Here is a 27,620-nt window from a genome sequence, read left to right on the forward strand (position 1 = left end):
AAATCAATGGTTTTTGATAAAAATGGAAATTTGTAATTTTTATGTTTCAGGTGGATTTCAAAATTTTAGATAACTTTTTTGCTCTTAAAGATAGAAACTTGATTCAAAGTCTGAAATGTGCACAGAGTGGAACAGTACATTTTACGATACTACAAAAAAATCTGAAAAGTCAATGGTTTTGGAGAAAAAGTTAAATTTGCGTTTTTTGCCATTTTTTTTGTTTTAGATGAATTTCAAAATTTCAGATAACTTTTTTGCTATTACAGATAGACACTTGATTCAAAGTCTCAAATGTGCACTGAGTGAATGAGTACATTTCACATTACTACAAAAAAATCTGAGAAATCAATAGTTTTTGATAAAAATGGAAATTTGTGATTTTTACCATTTTTAGGTCTTTGATAAATTTCAAAATTTTAGATAACTTTTTTGCTATTAGAGATAGAAACTTGATTCAAAGTCTGAAATGTGCACCGAGTGAAAGAGTACATTTTGCGTTATTACAAAAAAATCTGATAAATCAGTAGTTTTTGGTAAAAATGGAAATTTGCGTTTTTTGCCATTTTTATATTTTAGATGAATTTCAAAATTTTGGATAACTTTTTTGCTGTCACAGATAGAAACTTGATTTAAGAACTGAAATGTGCACCGCGTCAAATAGTACATTTTATGTTACTACAAAAAAATCTAAGAAATCAATAGTTTTTGATAAAAATGGAAATTTGTGATTTTTACCATTTTTAAGTCTCTGATAAATTTCAAAATTTTGGATAACTTTTTTGCTATTAGAGATAGAAACTTGATTCAAAGTCTGAAATGTGCACAGAGTGGAACAGTACATTTTACGTTACTACAAAAAAATCTGAGAAATCAGTAGTTTTTGATAAAAATGGAAATTTGCATTTTTTGCCATTTTTATGTTTTAGATGAATTTCAAAATTTTGGATAACTTTTTTGCTATTACAGATAGAAACTTGATTCAAAGTCTGAAATGTACACATAGTGAAACAGTACATTTTACGTTACTACAAAAAAATCTGAGAAATCAATAGTTTTTGATAAAAATGGAAATTTGTGATTTTGCCATATTTAGATCTCTGATAAATTTCAAAATTTGTGATAACTTTTTTGCTATCAGAAATAGGAACTCGATTCAAAGCCTGAAATGTGTACAGAGTGGAACAGTATATTTTACGTTACTGCAAAAAAATCTGAGAAATCAATGATTTTGGAGGAAAAGTGAAATAGGCGTCTCAAATTTTCTTTTGTTTTTACTGTTTATTGGTTATATTTACAAAGAAAGCTTGTAAGGTCCTTTTTGGTAAACAAATTCATGATCTTTCATATGAAACCAAAACCAATAAAATCGTTACATTAGTATTCCAATTATTTAGATTTTTGTAAAGCCCCTGACTATATCACGATTTTTTCAATTCATTGATAAACTACTCAATAACTCAAAAAAGGTTATATTTATAGGGAAACTTGTAAGGACGTTTTTGGTAAAGAAACTCATCCGCCTTCACACGAAACCAAAATCAATGAAATCGTGAGATTAATTTTCAAAATATAAAGTTTTTTGCAAAGGCTTTGACAGCATCAAGATTTTTACAATACCTTGAGAAAACCCTGAATAACTCCATAACGGTTGTATTTACAAGAAAACTTGTAATAACGTTTTTGGTAAAGGAACTCATTGTCTTTAATATGAAACCAAAACCACTAAAATCCTTACATGCGTTTTTAAAATATTAGAATTCTTGATAAGAGGGATATATTATGCTTTAGAATAGATGCTGCTTATTGAGCTACTTTGAGTGCTGCATAACTTTGAGGGCTAGATGAATAGGCAATAGATCCATCATCTATTTTTATTTTTATTAAATATTTGTAGATGATAATTGTATATTTAATGTGTAAATATTCAAGGCAAAAATTCTAATTTTGACTGATTACAATTTTATTTATACCTAAGATAAACAAAGTGGGACTTACGACTGCACCTTGGGGAACACTCCTGTGTCTTGTGAATAGTTATTTGAGTATTCATTATTCAGTCAATTTCAGTCATTCATGGTAATAGGGAAGCTGTAGGAAATGGAATTGTTTGATGGAATGTGATCCGAGTATGTGAAGTTAGGTTGTATTTTTACGTATTTTTTCCCAAATGTCTTTAGTGTAAGTGTTAGGGTTAACTGAGGAAGTGAATTCTCTTCTTTGCTTATAATTTTCCCCTTGAGTTTTTTTTATTATATAGATGCGACGGAAACGCGACCGTGGCGCCCCGTTGCATCCCGTCGGCGCAACGTTGCAACAAGATCACGAACTGTCCCCTGGCGGAGGACGAGGCGAACTGTCCGCCGGTCACGTGTCCCCCCAATCAGTTCAAATGCGCGAACGACAAGTGCGTGCCCTCCGTGTGGGTGTGCGACAACGACAACGACTGCGGCGACGGTTCGGACGAGATGCAGGAGTGTCAGGAGCGCACGTGCGGACCGATGGACTTCCGGTGCAATTCCGGCAGGTGAGACTTTTTTTTTTAGTCCGCTGTTGTCATATTTTCTATTGATTAAAGTCAAGTTGGCCTCGTAGGTATAGGCACACCATCGATCTAAGAAAGTCTTTATAAATGATAATCGCTTACCGCAATAATGGCCTATTGGAAAATCTCAGAGAGCACAAAAAATTTCATCAAACGGTTCTTTTTTTTTAAATATGAATGTCCAATAGACATCTATTTAATTAAAAAAGAGAACCAGCCCAAGCAACACACGAAAAGTTAAATAAACGTTTATTTTTGGTTTGCACCAGATGTACATTTTTGGTCGAGCTTCAAGTATAAATATCGGTTAAAATATTTGCGTGATATACGTTGAGGAACTTAATATTATGTTTATGTTTCATGCATTTATGCCAATAGTTTTAATTTAAAAAACTGTATTTTTGAACCTAGATAATGGAAAGTTGTCTAGGATCAAAAAAAAGCTTAATTTTTTTCAAAACTTAATGACTTATCTTAAAAAAACTGAATTTTCACTTATTTGCGATAAAAAATGGCACAACTACTGCAATTTTCATAGCGATACGCCTTGCTTATATAGGGTTCTTTCATATTTTACTCAAAAACCCCAAAGTTATGTGAGAAAAGTATTGATACAAAAACTATAGATTTTTTTATCAACTATAATTTTCTTAAAAAGCATTTTTTTTGCTCAGGTAAATATTTTCTGCAAAAAAAACCGTTTTTCATTAACCTTACTCTGTGAACTGTCTTAATAATAATATTTCCTGCAAATGAACTGTGTTGCTCATTAATCTTCTGAATGGATTTTATTGTATTACTTTTAAGAATTTATAAATGGGGTTTGTTTTGAGGTATAAAAGATAATTGTAGCTCAAGCTTTTGCTTGAGCCCTATTTCATGAAACTTTTTTTACCAAAGGTCGACTTCTAAGCAAGATATTCAAAAATCTATTCCGAGCACTTTAACGTTAATTTCACTGTGTGTTAGGCTGTTTCTTACCAAGCAATTTGATATATGAATAATTTTGGTAGCTTAAGAGCTCACTGAGTTACAACCAATTATGTGAGCTATTATCCAAGACCAGTTGAAAACTTGAATATGACTAGAAAGGACAGTTTTGAGGCTCAAGCAAAAACCTTTTCAGATTTTTTCTTAATTCTTTTAGAAAAGTATTGAGGGTTTCTTATGGTTTATTTTGAGGTATAAAAAGTGATTCTAGCTCGAAGAGTTGCAGAGCTATGGCACTTTTGATTGATCCCTATTTCATGAAACTTTTTTTTTAACCGAAAATTGAGTTCTGAGCAAGATATTTGAAAAACTATTCCAGGCACTCTAATGTTAATTTTACAGTGATTAGAGTGTTTCTTACCAAATAATTTGATATATAAATGACTTTAGTAGCTTAAGAACTCACTAAGTTACAGCCTATTATGTGAGCCATGGTCCAAGACTAGTCCAAATTATACAATTTAAAAATGACTAGAAAGGACACTTTCGAAGGTCGCACAAAAACCCTTTAATATTTTTACCCATTTTATTCAGGAAAGTATTAAGAGCTTCTTGGGGTTTATTTTGATGCATAAAAGGTGTTTTTAGCTTAAAAAGTTACTGAGCTAAAGCACTTTTGCTTCAGCTCTATTTCATAAAACTTTTTTGCCAAAAGTCTAATTTTAAGCAAGATATTTTAAAAACTATTGCGGGCATTTAAAATGAAATTTCACTGTTAGTTAGAATGTTTTATGGAAAATAATTTTATATATGAATGATTTTGATAGCTTAAGAACTCATTGAGTTACAGCCGATAGTCCAAGACCAGGCCAAATTATCCAGTTTAAAAATAATTAGAAAAGACACTTTTGAGGCTCAAACAAAAACCCTTTGAGGTTTTTACTCAACTTTTTTAGACGAGTATTGGGGGTTTTTTGAAATCTGTTTTGAGGTATAAATAGTGTTTCTAGCTCAAGGAGTTGCTGAGTTTGATCACTTTTGCTTGAACCGTATTTGATGAAACTTTTTTTACCAAAATTCGATTTCTTAGCAAGATATCTTAAAAACTATTTCAGGCATTTTAATGGCAATTTAATTATTAGCCTAGTTATTTAAACACATTTTTTTTAAATAAAAACCATGAAATTAAAAAGAAAATTGAGCCGGCAGCATATTTATTGAGTTTTTAATGTGTGACATTTTCAACAACCAATTTTTTGTGCCATTCCTATGATATTTAGAAAAATGTGTTATAGGGATTTTTTGTTTCCATTTAAATGCTGTATCTTTGGGTAATTTTATTTTTTCAATTTTTTGAAATTTTGTTACCCAAAAAATGCTCACTTTTTTAAATATCCTCTGTAGCTGCCTTATTATGCAATTAAGAGCAAAAAGGCATTCTAACTTCTTTTTAGATACCTTTGCGTAGAAGCTATTGTTGCAATAAAAACATTCAAGGGTTATATAGACCTGATTTGTACCGTTATTGGAATTCTTGGGTTAAGAGTCCTAACGATTGTGTTGGGTGAAATTAATTATAGGAAGGTTGTTTAAAATGAGATAAAGAATGGTTAAAATCGATTTGGGAAAACTTTATAATTCTGGTAAATTTTCAGTCAATATTAAAATGGAAGTGTCTTAAACTTAGATCATTTAGAATTAATTTTTAATTTGAATCAAGACGGAATTTCGCATTGAATTAGCAGAGATCCTCTGGAGAGAAGTTTCTGATCTTTCTACAAAATCTAATAATTTTTCAGTTTTATAAATTTTGAGATATTGTAATTGTTATAAGAAAACTCGATATGTCTCACCCGATTTTCGTCTTAAAGCTTCTTTTATATCTTGCCAGTATTGTAAATCTGGCCGAGTTAGTAAAAAGTCGCGAGTTTCTTTTACTAATTTATTTTTTATAGCTGCTTCAACTAGTTTATTTTGATCATTACTTCTATTTTCTTAAAGGCTAACTTTGGAGATTTTCGTAGGTCCTTGTGGAAACTTTGCTTTTACAGAAATTTCTTAGCAGTATTCACTGATACTCTACGAAGTTTATATATAGGGCATTAAGATTTAAAATTCACTTTTATTCAACAATATACGATTGAGGATAGAATTGCCTTATCCATATTTTGAAGGACTACTCAAAATTATTATCCATAGGATGGCTGTTATTAATCTGACTGAATTTGAACTAATAATGGATATCCATTGGATGATGTGCGTTGTCAGGGTGATAACATTTTTTTTCCCACCGCTCAAAACGCAAGCAATATTGCCAAACTTCCAAAAAAAAAACTTTGCCCTTCGTTCTTGGCAGGTGTATCCCGCTCTCGTGGAAATGCGACGGCGACCCGGACTGTCTGGACCAGGAAGACGAGGATCCGACCTGTAGCCAGACGGAGTTCCACACGTGCGAACCGACCTACTTCCGGTGCAAAAACAACAAATGCATCCCCGGCAGGTGGCGCTGCGACTACGAGAGCGACTGCGGCGACGACTCGGACGAAATCGACTGCGTCCCTCGCAACTGTTCGGAATCCGAGTTCAGGTGAGTAGAAGTTTTTTCAAAATTTCAAAGTCCAAGAAAGTTTTAGAAAAAATCCACCATTATTTTCATACTTACAGATATTTATAATCTACCAGATAAAATTCATGAAGCATCAAATGTAAAGTATTTGGAAATTATGATCCACAGTAACTTGAAATGAGATTTGCATACTGCACATTTATCAAAAAAAGTAAATTTTCTAGTTTACAAATTTTACGCCATTAGAAATATTTTAAACCGAAGTAGGCCTATGACCACATACCAAAGCTTAGTGGAATCAATACTTATGTTTAAGCATTTTCTAATCTTATATTTTAGTGCACACTTTATACATCTCTCATCTGTTATTCAATATTGCCTAATCTACTTACTTAATGTATAGTTTAATCTAAGTTTGGCAACCGCGCTATTAATGTGTGAATTCTTGCGTATTTTAAGAGACAGAACAGAAAAAGACGTCGTCGCGGTTGGTTGATAAAGTCACTTTTCCCTTAAGATATATTCACAAGTCATATTAAAGAGTTTTTACAGTCCACTAGAGTGTTTTATTTGTTTGAACTGGCATAGGCTATCGAACATTTTGGTACATTCGTCCGGGATGTTTCCGGTTACTTAAGTGAGGACTTGTTAAAAAATATTGGAGAAAACAGTAAGGGCCTTGGTGATTTTATGGTGATCAGTTACCAGTGACGAGGATATGGGCGTTTGAGAATCGGATGTTGGGCATCCCTTGGGTTCCAGGCGCAGAAGGGGCATCGAAATAAGCTGTAAGTCTGTTCCATTTTTCCATATTTTCCTAGTGTTCCTATTTGTCTCCATTTGAGTTAATATGGCTGAGCAAGAACTTGTGAAAAGCAAAGACGAGGTGTACTTAAAGGTAGACTAACTAGGCTAAAAAATGATTTTAGTAAATTTCAACCGGTACACCCTTTAGATGAGAAGGTTTTAAGTAGACTTAAGGTAAAATTAGAGAGGTTTGAGCCTGCTTGGGAAGAATTTAATGAAATTCAAACGGAGATAGAGAGGTTTCAACGTAGTGATGTTGAGGTTTGTCAGGAAAATGAGCGGGAAAGGGCTAATTTTGAGGACGAATATACTAGTGTAGTGGGTGATGTACGACATTTGTTGTCAGCAGTGTTGGAATCATCAGCCTCAGGTGTTGGTTCTGAAGCTGCAGGTAGGGGTGTTTTTTATAATTAGCCTCAAACTACGCCTTTAGTAAAGTTGCCCTCAATTTCGATACCCACGTTTGATGGTCAGTATCATAATTGGCTAGATTGGAAGGAGGTTTTTAATGCTATGGTAGATAAAAATGAATCATTGTCTAATTTACAGAAGTTTATTTATCTTAAATCCTCCTTAGATGAAAAAATAATTCAGGTTATAAAGGCTTTAGAGGTAACCGCAGAAAATTATTTAATGGCTTGGCAAATTTTAAAAGACAGGTATGAAATAAAAAATTAATATATCACAATCACTTAAAAGCAATTTTTGAATACCCAGCGGTATTAAAAGAATCGCATACCTTTTTAAGAAATTTATACGATAATACAACAAAACATTTACGCGCCTTAAAATATTTAGGACAAGACGTTGACACCTGGGACCCTTTAATTATTTACATTATGGCAAGTAAGTTCGATAGTGTCACGCGTAGGGAATGGGAATTATTTAAATATGAGGACGATTTACCTAAGTTGTCAGATTTAAATATGTTTTTAAAAACAAAATGTGAAATTTTAGAGAAAATAGAGGTAACATCTAAATCTCAAAACAAAGGCAATTCTGACAGGTATCAAGGTAATTTTAGGAAAGGTAAACCCCTGAATAGTTTTCCCGCTATAAGTAATGTTAATGAGAAATGGTGTAAATGTAGTTGGTGTGGTGGAGAGTCTGAAATATTGCTATCGACTGCGGTTGTTAAAATAACAAACAATAATATCGTGGTATTAGGTCGAGCTTTATTGGATAGTGGTAGCCAGGGTAATTTTATATCGGAAGATTTATGCAAAAAACTAAAGCTACAGCCGTCAAAGGTTAATCATGTGGTTAAGGGTGTAGGGCAAAATTTAACTCATATTAGTAAAAAGGTAGACGTCATAATTAAATCTTGCTATAGTCAGTTTAGCCTAAAAATCAGTTGCTTAGTTTTGTCTAAAGTAACTGAAAAATTGCCCAATGTTAGTTTTGATAAAAAACTCTTAAACATTCCCGATAATTTAAATCTTGCTTATCGAAATTTTAACTCGAGAGCGGACATTGATATTTTATTAGGATCTCATGTATTTTGGTCGAGTTTATGTCTCAGTCAAGAAAGAATAAGTAGTAGCGCGCTTATTTTGCAGAATAGCGTTTTTGGGTGGATTATTGCCGGTGATATGTGGGTCGAAAACATAAACATTGACTCCACTTGTAATTTCTCTGCTAGTTATTTTGCCGCTGATAATAATTTGGTCGAAAATAAGTCGCTTGATCAGCTGTCATCAATTGTTCGGTTTTGGGAATTGGAGCAGACACAAATAAAAAATAATGTTTTTTCGCAGCCAGAAGAGTTTTGTGAGTCATGGTTTAATAAAACAACGTTGCATAATCAAGACGGGAGGTTTGTTGTTAGAATTTCTTTTAAAACTTCAATAAATAAATTAGGCGATTCTGCAGACATGGCGTTAAAAAGGTTTTGCTCTCTTGAGAAAAGATGAGTTATTAAGAAAGAATTATGTTAAATTTTTAAACGAATATGAGGAGCTTGGTCACATAGTTCAGATAGGAGAAGTTAATCACGGTTGGCGAGAATTGTTTGGTAATAAAGGGTATTTTTTACCTCATCATGCCGTTTTAAGGGCTGATAGCGCGACTACAAGGTGTAGAATTGTATTTGATGCCAGTATGAAAACTTCTACAGGCATAAGTTTAAATGATGTACAGTTTAATGGGCCAAGGTTGCAGCAGGACATTTTTCAAATTTTGCTAAGGTTTTGGAAAAATCCATTCGTATTATCGGCTGATGTATCGGCAGGTATTGGTCTCAGAAGAAGATTTAAAATATCAGCGATTATTTTGGAGATCCAATCCTGATGAAAATATTAAAATATATGAATTAAAAACGGTGACATTTGGGTACACATCCGCACCTTATTTAGTAGTTAGGTGTTTGATTGAGTTAGCGAATGAGAATGAGAGTGAATATCCTGTTGCATGCAAGGTTATAAGAAATGATTTTTACGTTGATGATTTGCTGACGTCGGCACAGAAAATTGAGGAATTGCAAAAAACTCAATCTGAGGTAACAAGAATTTTGGGTAGTGCAGGATTTCAATTAAGGAAAGGGTTGTGCAATGACAAATCATTATTAAAGAATTTTGACATGCATTCGAATATAGAGATGGGAATTCTAAAACTTGGTGAAGGTCAACAGAATAAAACTCTAGGTGTTTATTGGGACTCGAACGAAGATTTTATTGGGTATAAAATAAAGGATATTCTAGTAAGTGATACCTTTACAAAAAGATCAGTTTTATCGGTAATCTGTCAAATTTATGACCCACTGGGATTGTTGGGCCCTGTTATAATTGTTGCAAAGCTGATTATTCAAGAGTTATGGTCATTAAAATTATTATGGGATGAACCATTGTCAGAGGAATTTTCACGAAGGTGGTCAAGTTTTTTAGGTGAATTATTTTGTATAAATGATTATAAAATTCCTAGGTTTGTGATGACCAGTAATGTCGCTAGGGTCGAACTGCATGGATTTTGTGATGCATCAGTTAAAGCATATGGCGCTTGTTTGTATGTTCGATGTATAAATTTGACAGGTCAAATTAGTTGTAATTTATTGTGTGCCAAAATCAAGAGTTGCGCCCTTAAAGCAAACCAGTTTACCCCGATTAGAGTTATCCGGTGCGTTGTTGCTTAGTCATCTCGCCCAAAAAACAGTTAAATCGTTAGAAATTAGTTTTGATAGAGTATTCTTTTGGACTGATTCAAGTATAGCGCTGGCTTGGCTCCGCGGGGAGTCAAATAAATGGAAGACTTTCGTTGCAAATAGGGTAAGTGAAATTCAGTCTATTACTGGCACCATGTAAGATCGAATGACAATCCAACAGATTTATTGTCTCGGGGCATTGCTCCAAGGAAAATGTTTGATAGTAGTTCATGGTTTAATGGTCCTGAATGGCTGGTAGTGGATTCTTCTTTATGGAATTTGGACGAGGTTTGCAAAAAAGTTGTCAAGTCTTGTGTCAAGTGTTTTAGGACAAAACCGACCTTTCCAGGCTATATAATAATTGACCTTCCAAAAGTCAGAGTTACGAGTAATTTCCCGTTTTTAAATGTGGGTACCGATTTTGGGGGTCCATTTTACCTAAAGGATCGAAAACCACGTGGTGCTAAGATCGTTAAAGCCTATATTTGTTTATTTATTTGCATGTGTACTACGGTGCATATTGAGTTTGTGTCAGAATTAACAACTGAGGCTTTTTTAAATACCTTAAAAAGATTTGTTAGTAGACGGGGAAAACCTCAAAATATATATTCTGATAATGGCTCCAATTATATGGGAGCAAGTAATGAGCTTGGAAAAATTTATGAATTTTTACAAGCTAATTCAAAACATATATCTCATGAATTAGTTTGCGAAAAAATACAATGGCATTTTATCCCAGCGCGGGCTCTAAACTTCGGGGGTATTTGGGAAGCAGGAATTAAGTGTTGTAATTTTCATTTAAAACCTGTTATGGGAACTAGTTCGTTTACCTTTGAGGAATTCTCAACCATGTTATCTCAAGTAGAGGCAATCCTTAATTCACGTCCCCTTTATCCACTTTACCCCGACCCCGAAGACTTAACAGCATTGACTCCAGCCCATTTTTTGATCGGAAGAAGTTTATCTTCCTCATTGCAGAGTTATTAAAGAGTTTTTACAGTCCACTAGAGTGTTTTATTTGTTTGAACTGGCATAGGCTATCGAACAACTTAGATATTGAATATTCATCTTCAGATAATGCAGAATAATATTCTAAAAAGAATTCTTAAAAAACCATATTATTTTATTAAAAAAAAAAAACAATACAACGACAGCAACAATAGCAAAATAAAACAAAACAAAACCAAATATTTACGTTAAGTGATCATGATGACCATCTGATTCAATTCATCATAATTTTTCCCTTTTTAATAAGGAACGGCGAAATCTTTAAAGAATCCCCACTTTATTTGGGAATTTATTACAACCCTGTCCAATTATTACCCAAAGCTTTTCTCGAGTTTCCATGGGGACGACATAAATTTCCGATTTTAAATACCCGCAAAATGCAAAGATCACAGGGATTTAAATCGGGGAATCTAGGAGGCCCAACAATCGCACCACTCGTCCATATCCATTTATTTCGGTATGATTTAAATACTGCCGAACGTTTATACCAAAGTGTGCGGAACAGCATGCATGAACCAATAATTTAGACGAATATTTGGAGGCACTTCATTTTCATTTCATTTATTTATAATCCAACAATTTTGTTACATAAATTTATATAAAAAGTACAAAATAACTTCGAAAAAAAAAACGCTCGGACCTGTCGATTTTTATTTCAAGTTGCGCATTTTTGTACGTGAAGTTTGTTTATGCAGGGTTGCTCAAAAATAAATTACGACCATCAACTTCATTTTTTCAAATGAAAGCACCTTTTTTTTATTTCATCTTTGAATTTCGCGTGGAATTCTACGTATGTTTCATGCATCATGTCCCCTTCCAATCCATAAAAACCATAAAAATAAAATAATAATAATAATAATAATACCATAAAATCCATAAAACCCCCCCTTCCAATCCATCTGTTTGGGAAAATGTTGGTAAGGCAATCTCGTACTGTTCGCGAATAGTGTTGGGGATCCTGTTGGAACTATACCGAATCTGCCATTCTATATAATTATATACTATACAGGGTTACTGGTAATTCGATACATTCCTTTGGAGATGTGATAGGGGAGGGGGTAAGAAGTAAATTGAACCCTAATATGTATTATGCAAAAGTTGATAGTTTTCGACATATTTAATTTTTTCTGTTTTTCTTCAAAATGTAGACTTTAGTGGTTTAAAATCCGCTGTATATTTTTTAAACTTTTTAGGCAAAATACATGCTCAACACAATAGTGTTACGTTTGTAATGGCAAAAGTCCCGCAAATAGTTGTAGGTAAATTCTCGATGCAAAGTGTAAATTTTTTTCTTAAATAACATACTACACTTTCTAGTGGATATTTTTTGAAAAAAAATTATGCTACATTCTTCAAAATTTCCTTAAAACTTCCTTATTACCTAAGCTAGCTCACAGGATACAAATGCTTAAAAGTTAGGTGACATGGTTTTGTATTTTTATTATAAATTGTAAAGTAACGCATTTATTAGTATTTACCTTCACAAATCTTGTTCAAAATGAGAGCCTCTATTGCTAATACAGGCTCGGCAGCGCCTTCTCATTTCAGTCTTTGTTGTTCTAGTTGTTATGGTATTCCTGATCTGCTGGGCAGCGTTGGTTATACTTTGGATAAGATCTTCCCGGGTAATTATTGGGGTTGCATAAACCAGTGCTTTCATTTGACTCTATATGCTATAATCAAGCGGGGTTAAGTCAGGGCTTCGTGCTGACCAAGCTATTGGACCTGACCTACCAATCCAACGATTCGGGAAACGTTCATCCAGGAACTGCCGAACTGACCGCCGAAAATGAGCTGGACAGCCGTCATGTTGAAATATCATTCGTCCTCTAACGGCGAGAGGAATATCGTCAAAAAGATCTTGTGGGTCATGTCGTAAAAAATTTTCATAAATATCCCCGTTTAAATGGTCTGGGAAAAAATGTGGTCCTATTACATCCCGGCCAATAAGTCCCATCCACACATTTACAGAAAACTTTCTTTGAAAACTGGTTTCTCTTGTTAAACGGGGATTTTCTTCGGCCCAAAAATGAAGGTTATGAAAATTTGTAATGCCCTCATGACTAAACTTTGACTCGTCCGTCCACAAAATGTCGGTTAAAAAAGTTCTATTGTCTGCATCAGAATTTATAATAAATCTGCAGAATTCTACCCTTCTTATCGGGTCCCCTTCTTCCAATCCTTGGACAGGCGTATAATGGTAAGGATGGCTTCCCATTTGCCGAATCGTGGACCAAACTTTCCATTGCGATGATCCTGTTTGCTGCGCTACGGCATTAGTGGATGTGGTTGGATCGTCTTCAAAATGTCTTAATATTCAAATTCAAATTCAAATTTATTAATCATTTTGGTTATATTATAACAATTTTTAACTTAATTATATTCAATAATAATAGTTAACAGTCATTGTTTTTAACATACACCTAGATGTTGTAACATCTGTTTGTGTATGCTGAGAAATCACAAAATTTTAGTAATAATATAAAATATAACTAACCATAATCTACAACTAAACAAAACTATTTAAAAAAATTAAATTTATCTATATTTGAATAAATAAATTTTCTACAGACCTTACTAAAGTTTTTAATATTATTTATATTTTTTAAGCTGTTTGGTAAGATGTTATAAAATTTCGGGGACAAGTATCCTAAAAATCGTTGCCCTATAGTTTTTTTTATGTTTGGTATTTTTAGGTGTCTGTTTATATTATTTCGGGTTGTGTAGGAATGACTAACATAATTCTTGATTTTTTCTGATTTATGTGTATAAATGCATGTTGACAATATGTAAATTGAGCGTATATTAAAAATTTCTTCAGAGTATAATTGTTGTGTAGGAAATCTTTTTTGTTTTTTGTATATAACTTTTAAAATAAAGTTTTGTACTACATTAAGTTGTTTTAAACAATTCTTGTATAGACCTCCCCAGACAATCACCCCATACCTTAACAAGGACTCAACCAAGGATTTATAAATTAAAATTAGTAGTTTTTCATTTAAGATATTTCTCAAAATATGAAATCGATAAATAAGTTTACGGATGTTTTGTGTTAATTTTAGAATGTGTTGGTCCCATTTTAAATGTTTATCCACAATGATACCCAGATATTTAGTAAATGAAACTTCCTTGATATCAATTAATTCAAGTTTAATTTGTTGAAAGCTGGGGCGATTAGCAGCTGTTATAGAAAATGCAATATAGTTTGTTTTTTGACTATTGAGACTTAATTTAAAAGAATCCAGCCAGTTCTTGACTGTTGCTAGACCAAGTTCTGCAGTTTTTTTTGTGTCTCCCCAAGAAATTCCGTGAAACACCGCAACCGTGTCATCTGCATATGATATCAGTGACCCGTCATGAATTTTAAGATTGGTAAGAGCGTTAATATAAGTTATAAAGAGTATAGGTCCAATAACTGTTCCTTGTGGAATTCCAATTTTTATATAAGATGGTTCACTAATCTCATTATTTATTTTTAAAGACTGTTTTCTGTCCCCCAAGTAACTTTCAAAGACCCTTGACACTGGACCTCTAATACCATAAGATCTTAAAGTATCTAGCAAAAGCTCATGCGGTACAGTGTCAAAGGCCCTTGCTATGTCCAGAAACACTGCCAAACACTTTCTATCACCATCAAAAGCCTGATTCACTCGCTTTGTTAATTCGCAGACAGCATCGGATGCGCTGAGCCCCCCAATGAAACCAAACTGATTTTGTGTTAATATGTTATTTTTTTGTAAATAGTCAATAAGTCTATCTTTCAAACATTTCTCGAAGAGCTTGGAAAAATTATTGATCACACTTATAGGACGATAGTTACCTATTTCACATTTATCACCTGATTTATATATTGGAGTGATTATTGATACTTTAAATTGAGTAGGTACTGTTCCTGTTTTAAATATTAGGTTGATAATGTGAACCAATGGTTCAATAAGGTAAATATGAAATTTTTTTATAAATTTTGAGCTAATAGTATCTATCCCAGGCGCTGAATTGTTTTTTAACGAAAAAATATGTTTAATTATTTCATTCCTATTAGTTGGTTTTAGAAACATTGAAGATACACTGTTATGATTAATTTTGAATTGTTTTTTTGGTTTTTTTATTTGGTTTTGCATATTTACTCCTACGTTTATAAAATACTGATTACAAAACTTTGCCATGTCTTTGTTATTTGAAAATTCTTTGTTATTATTTTTTATTTTTATTATGTCATTTCCTTTAGTAGTAATTTGATTTGTAACCTCATTTATAACCTTATACATTTTGCTCATATTATTCTTAGATTCCTCAATTTTTGTTTTGTAATAGTCATTTTTACATTTATTTATTATTTTACCCAATGAGTTTCTGTATGTTTTATATTGTTGTTCTTTTTCCAAACTATAATTTTTATTCAATTTTCTTTTCATTTTGTCCCTATTTTTTATTGAACATATAATAGCAGCAGTTATCCAAGGTTTTATTTTTTTAATTATTTTTTGTTTTAATATTTTTGTCTCTTCACAGCTTTGTATAATATGTTCGACAACATTATAAAAAATTTTGGTTGCAATTTCGACATCATTAATATTTAAGATAGTGTTTTCCCAATTTTGTTTTATAAGTAAATCTTTTGCCTTCTCATTGTTTAATATTTTTATAGTTTTAATTTTTATATTATTGGAAACATTACCTGCCCGAACCTCGTCTTTAGCAAAATTAGGCAACACAGGATAGTGATCGGTGACGTCAGTTTCCAAAATAAAAGAAAGATGTTTATTTTTGTTTTCCAAAAATTTTTTTTTAAGGAAAATGTGGTCAATACAGGTCCTTGATGTTAATGTGACCCGTGTAGGACCAGTTATAAGGGAGTAGAATCCGTAAGACATCAAGAGAGCTAGGTAGTTATTTGTATCAGCTGAATTTTCAGATAGAGTATTTATGTTTATATCTCCCAGAAGTATTTCTGTTTGCTGATTACATTCACGTAATAAATAATTTTCCAGGTCATCGAGAAAAGACGATACTACCGTCGAGGGAGGTCTATATATACACGTTATGCCATATTGTATATCAGTTATAGCTAAAGTTATCCTAATCAAAGTAATTCCCGACCTAATTAGTTTTATATTTTCTACTTTGTTTATGTTTAAATTATTTTTTATATAAACAACCACCCCATCATTCTGGTTACAGTCTCCCCCATTATAATACATTTTAAAGCCCTCTATATTAAATTCATTACCAACCAATTGCCATGTTTCACCCAAAACAATAATGTCGCAGGATATTAAATTATATGTTTGTAGAAAAACTATCATTTGATCAAAGTTTTTTTTTAAACTTCTTATGTTAAAATGAATGATATTTAAGAGTTTGGAACCTATGTTAATTTTTTTGCTTACATAATCACAGTCCGTACTTTGTTGATCCGCATTATCTAAAACGTCCAGTTCTTGTAGCACTTCTACCTCTTGCCTATTATTTGCCATAACTTCCATCATAGTCAATTTTGTTTTTCAAAAGCGTGATTTGATGTTCAAAAGACGGACAAGTTTTGTCGTTTGCGGCATGATTTATATTGTGCTCCAAATTAAACTTTGCGTTTGCATGAATACAATTGATGCATTTTTTTTGGTTTTTTGGGCACTCCTTAACTGCGTGTTTCTCCGAACAATACTCACAAAAGACCTCATTCGGACATTCCGTATTTTTGTGAAAAAATCCTTGGCATTTAAAACATCTGGGTACATTTATATCTTCAAATACTGGGTAACGCTGCCATCCTATATATAGTTTCTTTACTGCAATTAACTTATGAAATAATTTGGATGAACAATTTCCGTAGATAGTATAAGAATCTTTTTTTTTATTGAGTTTAAAGAAAGTTATTTCTAGGTGGTCCATTGCTTCAATAAAATGATTTTGTTCCCGGATTCTGGCCTCTACAAATTCACTATTTAAATCGTCTTTATCATTTATTTTATAGTCAATTATCTTGAAGCGGGGATTTCTTAGTTTTGTCACCTCTATGTTGTAGCCATTCAATTTTTCTTCTGCTTCCTTTTTAAGTATATCTATATCATTTTTTCCCTGGCATTTAACTAGAATATAGCCGTTTTTTGTACTTTTTATACTATTTACACTAATCTTTAATTCGGCAGGATTTATCTTCTTTCTCAAGTCTTCCTTTATTTTTTCAATGTTCTGGTGTTTTTTTGGCCTAATAATAAGGCTAGGAATATTTGTTTGTTTTTGATGATTTAATGGCTTTTTAAGGATATCACTGTATTGTAAGGAATTTAATACATGAGCTTCACTTTTACTGGATTCAAGACTTTCTATTTTTTGTTGTAGTAGGGCAATTATTTCTTCTTTGCTTTCTATTATTTTATTTTTATCCTCTATTGTTCCTTGAAGAAGTTTGTGAGGTTTAAATCTTTGACATTCAGTGCAATCAAATCTTAAAATTCTCTCACCTTTTAGTTCTAGGACCTTCACTTCCGATGCTGACAAATTCCCACAATTCTTACATATTCCTTTTCTGCATGTGTCACATTGGAAAAGTGGTTTAATTTTAGTTTTACACACATCACACTCCATTTTTAATCAGCTTTTTATTTTTCGTAAAGTTCAGTAGTAAAAATTGCTAGGCGCGGCAACACCAACAAGCCAAACTAATTTTTTAAATTGATATTCCCTTATTTTTGTTTGCAGTTGAGCCCACTGTAAATAGGGACATTAAGGGACCTAATTTTTCAGGCTATTCTCAGTTGATATATTTATAGATATTTCCTCCTCATCTTCTGCTCGATATACGCGAGGAGCGCCAGCGTCACCTCTTCTTGATTTTACGGATCCAGTTTCAGCGATAGCTCGGTAGGTCGAAGCGAAAACACGGACATTTGGAATGCGGAGGTTCGGAAAGCGACGTTGGTATTCTCGGCGAGACTCCGCGGCATTACTATTGCAAAACCCATAAACAAACATAATATCTGCATATTCAGCGTTGATAAACGTGGCCATAGCGCAGAAACCAATAGAATACCTTCTTTGAAAACACGAGAAAAATAAACTCGAAACTCGTAATTTAACTACTTTCCACAACAATTATTGCTGTCAGACTATCTACACATCAAATTTTTAACAATAAAATTAAAAAAACAAATTGTTGCTATAGTACTTAAATACCATAGAAGTAAATACCACTTGGCATTTTTCAAGTGCGTTCTTACTATTAATAATAAAAATACAAAATTCTGTTAAAATTTTTGGTAGCATTTATAGCCTATGAGTTAGCTTAGATAATAAGAAAGTTTTACGTAAATTTTGAAGAATGTAGCATAATTTTTTTTCAAAAAGTATCCACTAGAAAGTGTAGTATTTTATTTAAGAAAAAAAAATTACACTTTGCATCGAGAATTTACCTATGGTTACAACTATTTGCGGGACTTTTGCCATTACAAACGTAACACTATTGTGTTGAGCATGTATTTTGCCTAAAAAGTTAAAAAAATATACAGCGGATTTTCTGGAAACTGCCTTTTAAACCACTAAGGTCTACATTTTGAAGAAAAACAGAAAAAATTAAATATGTCGAAAACTATCAACTTTTGCATAATACATATTAGGGTTCAATTTACTTCTTACCCCCTCCCCTATCACATCTCCAAAGGAATGTATCGAATTACCAGTAACCCTGTATAAAGAAATTAATTATTTTTTCAAAAACTAGTGAGATAGTAGAGAAAAAAAAATATTTTTTCCGTTCTCCGTAAACGTCTAAGGTACCATTAACCATCAGTCACCCAGTATATTATTTTATAATTGAATTTTATTTTTGTCAATGATGTTTCTAAAATGTCAATATTCACCCTAAGACCAGATTTTTCCCCTTGTTTCTCGCAGGTGCGGAAACGGGAAGTGCATCAGGGGCGCGATGAAGTGCGACGGCGAGTACCAGTGCGAGGACCGCTCGGACGAGCGCGGTTGCCGCACCGAGTGCAAACAGAACGAGTTCCGGTGCGAGAACCCGGAGATGTGCATCTTCAAGGAGTGGAGGTGCGACGGCGAGATCGACTGTCCCGACGGCTCGGACGAGTTCGGCTGCACCAACGCCACCTCGTGTCCGGCGAACGGGTTCCGGTGCCGGAACGGCGTCTGCGTCGCGTCCGATTGGCAGTGCGACGGTCAGAACGACTGCGACGACGGATCCGACGAGGTCGGATGTTTCTCGTACGCGTGTCCGCCCGGCAGGTACGAAATTCGGGCGGGAAATTTGAAAGTTTTCTTTAGTCATTCTTCGCTTTCAGGTTTAAATGCAAAAACTATCGGTGCACCCCGATTAGTACCTTGTGCGACGGGGTGAGTCAGTGTGGAGACGGCAGCGACGAGGACAGACACATTTGCAAAAGGTTTGCTATTTTTTTAAAATTATTGCTTGAACTGATTTGCACTTTTTACAACATTTGCAGGGAATTCTTTCCTGATTATTATGCTTTTTATTTCACTAAAATATTCCCAGTAGTTTTCAAGATATTTGACTTAGAAGTGAGTAGTCACTTTGAAGGTTAAACCTCGTTTTCTGGAAGCACTCCATAAAAAGTCTAATATTTCCAAAATTTTTGCTTGAACTAATTTATACTTTGCACAATATTTCCAGAAATTCTTTTTTGAATATTACGCTTGTTGTTTTATAGGAATATTCCCAGTACTTTCCAGATATTGGACCCTGAAGTGAGTCGCATCTTTTAAGATTTTTTTTTCGTTAAGACTAAACAACTCGAAAATTCCAATTTCCCAATATAAAAATGTTTTATTAAGACTCCTGGTCACTCTCGGTTACAACAGTTACAATTTAATGGCCATCGCGCTTACCGGATCTAGTGCTGTGGGACATTTTTTTCCCCCCAAAAAAAAATACCGAATTTTGCTAATTTTAGGTACGGAAAGTGCCCGTACGGTCAATTCACTTGCAAGAACAATCGGTGCATAGCGAACGAGTCCCGTTGCAATTCAATGAACGATTGCGGAGACGACAGCGACGAGTTGGACTGCGATTCGTCCGCATGCAAGTGGAACACCTGCTCGCAGATCTGTATTGAGGTAATTTATTGTAATTATAAGACGTTTTATACTAAGTTAATTAATTAGGCATTTTTTTAATTAGTTAAAACGAATAACAGAGTTTAATAATTAATATCATATTTAGTTATGCAGTACTAGAAGAATCTTTTAATGAAATTTTTGATGATAATTTTGATTTTTCTGTGTATCTTGTACCAGAACTCCGCTTCTATTGATCAGATTTGCATGATTTTTGTTTCAAATAGTACCTACAACTATTCTTATGATTCACAGAGAAGGTCAAAGAAATCCATGCAATAAAAGATTTTTTATTAACTTTTTTCATACTTAGTTCCTTAAACGTGTCAATTTTGCTACTTCTGTGTATCTTATACCATTACTCTACTTCTATAGCTCAGATTTGTCCGATTTTTATTTTATATGGTACTTACAACTGTTCTCTCGGTTCATAGAAAAACTGAAGCAAATCCAGGCACTGGAAGATTTTCAGTTAATTTTTTTCATATTTATTTCCTTAATGGTGTCAATTTTGCTATTTCTGTATATCTCGTATCATAACTCTGCTTCTATCGTTCAGATTTGCTTAATTTTTGTCTTCAATGGTACCTGCAACTATTTTTATCGTTCATAGAGAGAATCAGACAAATCCAAGTACTGGAAGATTTTTTATTATTTTTTTTCTTATTTAGTTCCTTTATGATTGTTTTTTTTTTGTATTTCTGTGTACTTTGCCCTATAACTTAGGTTCTATTGCATAGATTTACTTGATTTTAATTTTAAAAGGAACTTTTAAATGTTTATATAGTTCTCAGAGAATATCTCGTAAATCCAGTTACTGGATGATTTTTCATTAATATTTTTCCATATTTACTTCCTTAAGGGTAGTAATTTTGCTACTTCTGTATATCTTGTATCATAACTCCCCGTCTGTGGTTCAGATTTGCTTGATTTTTGTTATAAATGGTACCTGCAAACTATTCTTATGATTCACAGAGAAAGTTAAGGACATCCAACCACTGAAAGATTTTTTATAAATTTTTTCCATATTTTATTCCTTTATGTTGGTTATTTTGGTATTTCTGTATATTTTGTCCTATAACTCCGGTTCTATCGGTTAGATTTGCTTGATTTTTATTTTATAAGCTACCTATAAATGCTCTTATGGTTCACACAAAAAATCAGGCAAATCTAGTGATTGAAATTTTTTTAATTAATTTTTTCCATAATTATTCTTCTAATGGTATTAATTTAGGTACATCTGGGAAGCTTGTACTATAACTCCGGTTCTACCACACAGATTTAGTTGATTTTTATTTCGAACGGTACCTGCAACTTTTCTTATGGTTCACAGAGAAAATTAAGCAAATCCAGAATTTAGGAGATTTTTTTATTAATATTTTCCATATTCAGTTCCTTAAAGATGGTAATTTTGGTATTTCTATGTATTTTGTCATATAACTCCGGTTTTATTGCTCAGATTTGCTTAATTTTTATTTTAAATGATACCGACATTTATTTTTAACGTTCGTAGAAAAAATCGGGTAAATCCGAGCATTGGAAGATTTCTTATCAATTTTTCTTCAAACTTAGTTCCTTTATGGTGGTAGTTTTGCTACTTTTGTGTATATGGGATCATAATTTCGCTTCTATGGTTAAAATTTGCTTAATTTCTGTTTTAGATGTCACCTGTAATAGTTCTCTTAATTCGTAGAGGAAATCAAGCAAATCCAGACACTAGAAAATATTTTATTAATGTTTTGCCATATTTAGTAGTGGTCATATAGGTACTTCTGAATATCTTGTACCATAACTACGCGTCTATTGGTCAGATTTGCATAATTCTTATTTGAAATAGTACCTACAACTATTCTTATGATTCACAGAGAAAGTCAAAGAAATCCATGCAATGGAAGATTTTTTTATTAATTTTTTCCATTCTTAGTTCCTTAAAGGTGTCAATTTTGCTATTTCTGTATAACTGGTATCCATAACTCTGCTTCTATCGTTCAGATTTGCTTGATTTTTGTTATAAATGGTACCTGCAACTATTTTTATCGTTCATAGGGAGAATTAGCGAAATCCAAGTACTGGAGCATTTTTTATTAATGTTTTGCCATGTTTAGTTCTCTAATAGTGTTAATTTAGGTACTTCTGGGTATCTTGGATCATAACTCCGCTTTTGTTGCCCAGATTAGATTGACTTATATTTCAAATGCTACCTGCAACTATTCTCTTGGCTCCTATAAATAATCAGAAATCCAATTACTGGAAGGTTTTGTACTAATTTTTTTCTTATTTATTTCCTTTATAATGGTCCTTTTTGTATTTCTGTGTACTTTGCCCTATAACTTAGGTTCTGTTGTCCAGATTTGCTTGATTTTTATTTTAAAAGGTACTTTTAAATGTTTATATAGTTCTCAGAGAATATCTCGTAAATCCAGTTACTGGATGATTTTTCATTAATATTTTTCCATATTTACTTCCTTAAGGGTGGTAATTTTGCTACTTCTGTATATCTTGTACCAGAACTCCGCTTCTATTGGTCAGATTTGCTTGATTTTTGTTATAAATGGTACCTGCAACTACTGTTCTTATGATTCATAGAGAAAATCAAGCAAATCCAAGTACTGAAATATTTTTTATTTATTTTTTTCCATATTTAATTCCTTTATGTTGGTTATTTTTGTATTTCTGTATATTTTGTCCTATAACTCCGGTTCTATTGGTTAGATTTGTTTGATTTTTATTTTAAAAGCTACCTATAAATGCTCTTATGGTTCATAGAAAAAATCAGGTAAATCTAGTAATTGAAATTTTTTAAATTATTTTTTTCCATAATTATTCCTCTAATGGTATAAATTTAGGTACATCTGGGAAGCTTGTACTATAACTCCGGTTCTATTGCACAGATTTAGTTGATTTTTATTTCGAACGGTACCTGCAACTCTTCTTATGGTTCACAGAGAAAATTCAGCAAATCCAGAGTTTAGGAGATTTTTTTATTAATATTATCCATATTCAGTTCCTTAAAGATGGTCATTTTGGTATTTCTATGTATTTTGTCATATAACTCCGGTTTTATTGCTCAGATTTGCTTGATTTTTATTTTAAATGATACCGACATTTATTTTTAACGTTCGTAGAAAAAGTCGGGCAAATCCGAGCATTGGAAGATTTCTTATCAATTTTTCTTCAAACTTAGTTCCTTTATGGTGGTAGTTTTGCTACTTTTGTGTATATGGGATCATAATTTCGCTTCTATGGTTAAAATTTGCTTAATTTCTGTTTTAGATGTCACCTGTAATAGTTCTCTTAATTCGTAGAGGAAATCAAGCAAATCCAGACACTAGAAAATATTTTATTAATGTTTTGCCATATTTAGTAGTGGTCATATAGGTACTTCTGAATATCTTGTACCATAACTACGCGTCTATTGGTCAGATTTGCATAATTCTTATTTGAAAGAGTACCTACAACTATTCTTATGATTCACAGAGAAAGTCAAAGAAATCCATGCAATGGAAGATTTTTTTATTAATTTTTTCCATTCTTAGTTCCTTAAAGGTGTCAATTTTGCTATTTCTGTATAACTGGTATCCATAACTCTGCTTCTATCGTTCAGATTTGCTTGATTTTTGTTATAAATGGTACCTGCAACTATTTTTATCGTTCATAGGGAGAATTAGCGAAATCCAAGTACTGGAGCATTTTTTATTAATGTTTTGCCATGTTTAGTTCTCTAATAGTGTTAATTTAGGTACTTCTGGGTATCTTGGATCATAACTCCGCTTTTGTTGCCCAGATTAGATTGACTTATATTTCAAATGCTACCTGCAACTATTCTCTTGGCTCCTATAAATAATCAGAAATCCAATTACTGGAAGGTTTTGTACTAATTTTTTTCTTATTTATTTCCTTTATAATGGTCCTTTTTGTATTTCTGTGTACTTTGCCCTATAACTTAGGTTCTGTTGTCCAGATTTGCTTGATTTTTATTTTAAAAGGTACTTTTAAATGTTTACATAGTTCTCAGAGAATATCTGGTAAATACAGTTGCTGGATGATTTTTTATTATTTTTTTCCATATTTAGTTTTTAAGAGTGATAGTTTTGCTACTTCTGTATATCTTGTACCATAACTCCTCTTCTGTGGTTCAGATTTGCTTGATTTTTATTATAAATGGTACCTGCAACTGTTCTTATGATTCATAGAGAAAATCAAGCAAATCCAAGTACTGAAATATTTTTTATTAATTTTTTTCCATATTTAATTCCTTTATGTTGGTTATTTTTGTATTTCTGTATATTTTGTCCTATAACTCCGGTTCTATCGGTTAGATTTGCTTGATTTTTATTTTATAAGCTACCTATAAATGCTCTTATGGTTCACACAAAAAATCAGGCAAATGTAGTAATTGGTTTTTTTTAAATTAATTTTTTCCATATTTATTCCTATAACAGTATTAATTTAGGTACATCTGGGAAGCTTGTACTATAACTCTGGTTCTATCGCACAGATTTAGTTGATTTTTATTTTGAACGGTACCGGCAACTCTTCTTATGGTTCACAGAGAAAATTAAGCAAATCCAGAGATTGGGAAATTTTTTATTAATATTTTCCATATTCAGTTCCTTAAAGATGGTCATTTTGGTATTTCTATGTATTTTGTCATATAACTCCAGTTTTATTGCTCAGATTTGCTTGATTTTTATTTTAAATGATACCGACATTTATTTTTAACGTTCGTAGAAAAAATCGGGTAAATCCGAGCATTGGAAGATTTCTTATCAATTTTTCTTCAAACTTAGTTCCTTTATGGTGGTAGTTTTGCTACTTTTGTGTATATGGGATCATAATTTCGCTTCTATGGTTAAAATTTGCTTAATTTCTGTTTTAGATGTCACCTGTAATAGTTCTTTTAATTCGTAGAGGAAATCAAGCAAATCCAGACACTAGAAAATTTTTTTATTAATGTTTTGCCATATTTAGTAGTGGTCATAACTTCTGAATATCTTGTACCATAACTTCGCTTCTATTGGTCAGATTTGCATGATTTTTGTTTCAAATAGTACCTACAACTATTCTTATGATTCACAGAGAATGTCAAAGAAATCCATGCAATGGAAGATTTCTATAAATTTTTTCTCCATATTTAATTCCTTTATGTTGGTAATTTTGGTATTTCTGTGTATTTTGTCCTATAACTCTGGTTCTATTGGTTAGATTTGCTTGATTTTTATTTTAGAACCTACCTATAAATGCTCTTATGGTTCACTCAAAAAATCAGACAAATCTAGTGATTGGATTTTTTTTTAAATTAATTTTGTCCATATTTATCATCTAATGGTATTAATTTAGATACATCCGGGTAGCTTGTACTATATATAACTCCGGTTCTATTACACCATTTAGCTTGATTTTTATGTCGAACGGTACCTGCAACTCTTCTTATAGTTTATAGAGAAAATTAACCAAATCCAGATATTGGGAGATTTTTTATTAATATTTTTCATATTCAAGTTCCTTAAAGATGGTCATTTTGGTATTTCTATGTATTTTGTCATATAACTCCGGTTCTATTGCGCAGAGTTGCATGATTTTTGTTTTATATGATACCTGCAACTGTTCTTTTGATTCATAGGAAAAAATCTAGCAAATCCAGGCACTAGAAATTTGTTTATTCATTTTTTTCATATTTATTTCCTTAATTATAGTCATTTTGGTATTTCCGTGTATTTTTGGGCCTATAACTCCGCTTCCGTTGGAATAACGCTTTTTCTCTTAGTTCATAAAAGGAATTAGGCAGGTCCAGGAACTGGAAATTTGTTTATCAATCTTTTTCCATATTTAGTCCTCTAATGGTGTTAATTTAGGTACTTCTAGGTATCTTGTACCATAACTCTGGTTCTGTTGATTAGATTTGGTTTATTTTTATTTCAAAAGGTACCGGCAACTATTTTTATGATTCACAGGGAAAATCAGACAAATCCAAGCACTGGAAGATTTTTTATTAATTTTTTCCATATTTAATTCCTTTGTAGGGGTATATTGATTTTGGTACGTCTGTGCATTTTATCCTATAACTCTGGTTCTATTGCACTTATTTACTTGATTTTTGTTTTAAAGGTACCTATAAATGTTCTTATTGTTCGCAGAAAAAATCAGGCACATCCAGACACTGGAAGATTTTTTATTAATTTTTTTCCATATTTAAATTTTTTGTGGCGGTCATGTTGGTATGTCTGAGCATTTTATCCTATATTTCAGGTTCTGTTGTACATATTTACTTGATTTTTATTTTAAAAGATACTTATAAATGCTCCTATGCTTCGTAGAAAAAATGAGGCAAATCCAGGCACTGGAAGATTTTTTTATGGATTTTTTCCATATTTATCTCCTTTGTGGTGGTCATTTTGGTATGTCTGTGTATTTTCTCATATAACTATGGTTGTATTGCATATATTTGCTTAATTTTTATTTTAAAAGGTACTTATAAATGTTCTTATAGTTCGTAGAAAAAATGAGGCAAACCCAGGAACTGGAAAATTTTTTATTAATTTTTTCCATATTTAACTCCTTTGTAGTGGTGATTTTGGTATGTCTGTGCATTTTGTCCTATAATTTGGGTTCTATTGTACATATTTGCTTGATTTTTGTTTTAAAAGGTGCCTATAAATGCTCTTATGGTTCGTAGAAAAAATCAGGCAAATCCAGGCACTGGAAGATTTTTTATTAATTTTTTCCATATTTAACTCCTTTGTAATGGTCATTTTGATATGTCTGTGCATTTTATCCTATAACTCGAGTTCTGTTGCTCAGATTTACATAATTTTTGTTTTAAATGATGCCGACAACTGTTGACTTATAATATTTTCTCTTCTTAAAGTCAAGAGTGAATCACACCCACTGCAAATGCGTCGACGGATACCGACTTACGGGTCGAAACGGGCAGTGCCAGGCGGAAGGGAAAATGGCCGAACTGATTTTGGCCACAGAGGCGGAACTGAGGCTGATTTCGCCCTATAAAATGGGCGATATTAATAAGAGTAAGAAAACCCAACCGATCGCACCAGGATATAAGGTAAATAATTGCTAAAAATCATCTTTTTTTGCTCATCATTTTGACTATATTCAACTTCTAAGCGGGATAATTAAAAAAATATTTTAGGCATCTAAAGGAAATTTTCACACTAAGAAAGGGTGTTCTTTTACGAACATTTTCATATACGAAAGATTCTTGTAGGTTTAAAACTTTTTGAGTTAGGACCAGTTTTGTGAGCCAAGGTCTAACGTCCAGCTAAAATTGTATATGGGGGATACTTTGGGGTGTCACACGAGAACCGTTTGAGATATTTTCATGATTCTTTCAACACAGTGTAAAGGGATTCTTGAAGATCAATTTGAGGCACAAATTGTGGTTCTAGCTCAAATATTCACTGAACTACAGTCGGTTTGGTTGAGATGACTTTTAATGCAAATTTTTCTAAGCAGAATAATTTTGAAACTATTCTAGATACTTAAACGCAAGGTTCACCCTAAGAAAGAGTGTTTCTTTGCAA

General features: G+C 32.5%; 1 protein-coding gene across 14 annotated transcripts in view; it reads left to right on the forward strand.

Annotated features, from left to right (window-relative positions):
• The window catches only part of LOC126747571 (prolow-density lipoprotein receptor-related protein 1), a 236,401-nt gene that overhangs the window by 159,417 nt on the left and 49,364 nt on the right, over positions 1-27,620 (forward strand). For all 14 annotated transcript variants that reach the window (XR_007664241.1, XR_007664238.1, XR_007664239.1 and 11 more), the window contains exons 53-58: positions 2,258-2,524; positions 5,829-6,059; positions 18,883-19,230; positions 19,287-19,388; positions 19,917-20,079; positions 26,948-27,142. Coding sequence is in view for 3 of the 14 variants with exons in the window: in XM_050456310.1 (XP_050312267.1) it covers positions 2,258-2,524; positions 5,829-6,059; positions 18,883-19,230; positions 19,287-19,388; positions 19,917-20,079; positions 26,948-27,142 (1,306 nt within the window). In the remaining 11 variants the exon portion in view is untranslated. The remainder of the gene's footprint in view (positions 1-2,257; positions 2,525-5,828; positions 6,060-18,882; positions 19,231-19,286; positions 19,389-19,916; positions 20,080-26,947; positions 27,143-27,620) is intronic.

Source organism: Anthonomus grandis, chromosome 19, assembly GCF_022605725.1.
Source record: "Anthonomus grandis grandis chromosome 19, icAntGran1.3, whole genome shotgun sequence".
NCBI classification, from domain to species: Eukaryota; Metazoa; Arthropoda; class Insecta; order Coleoptera; family Curculionidae; genus Anthonomus; species Anthonomus grandis.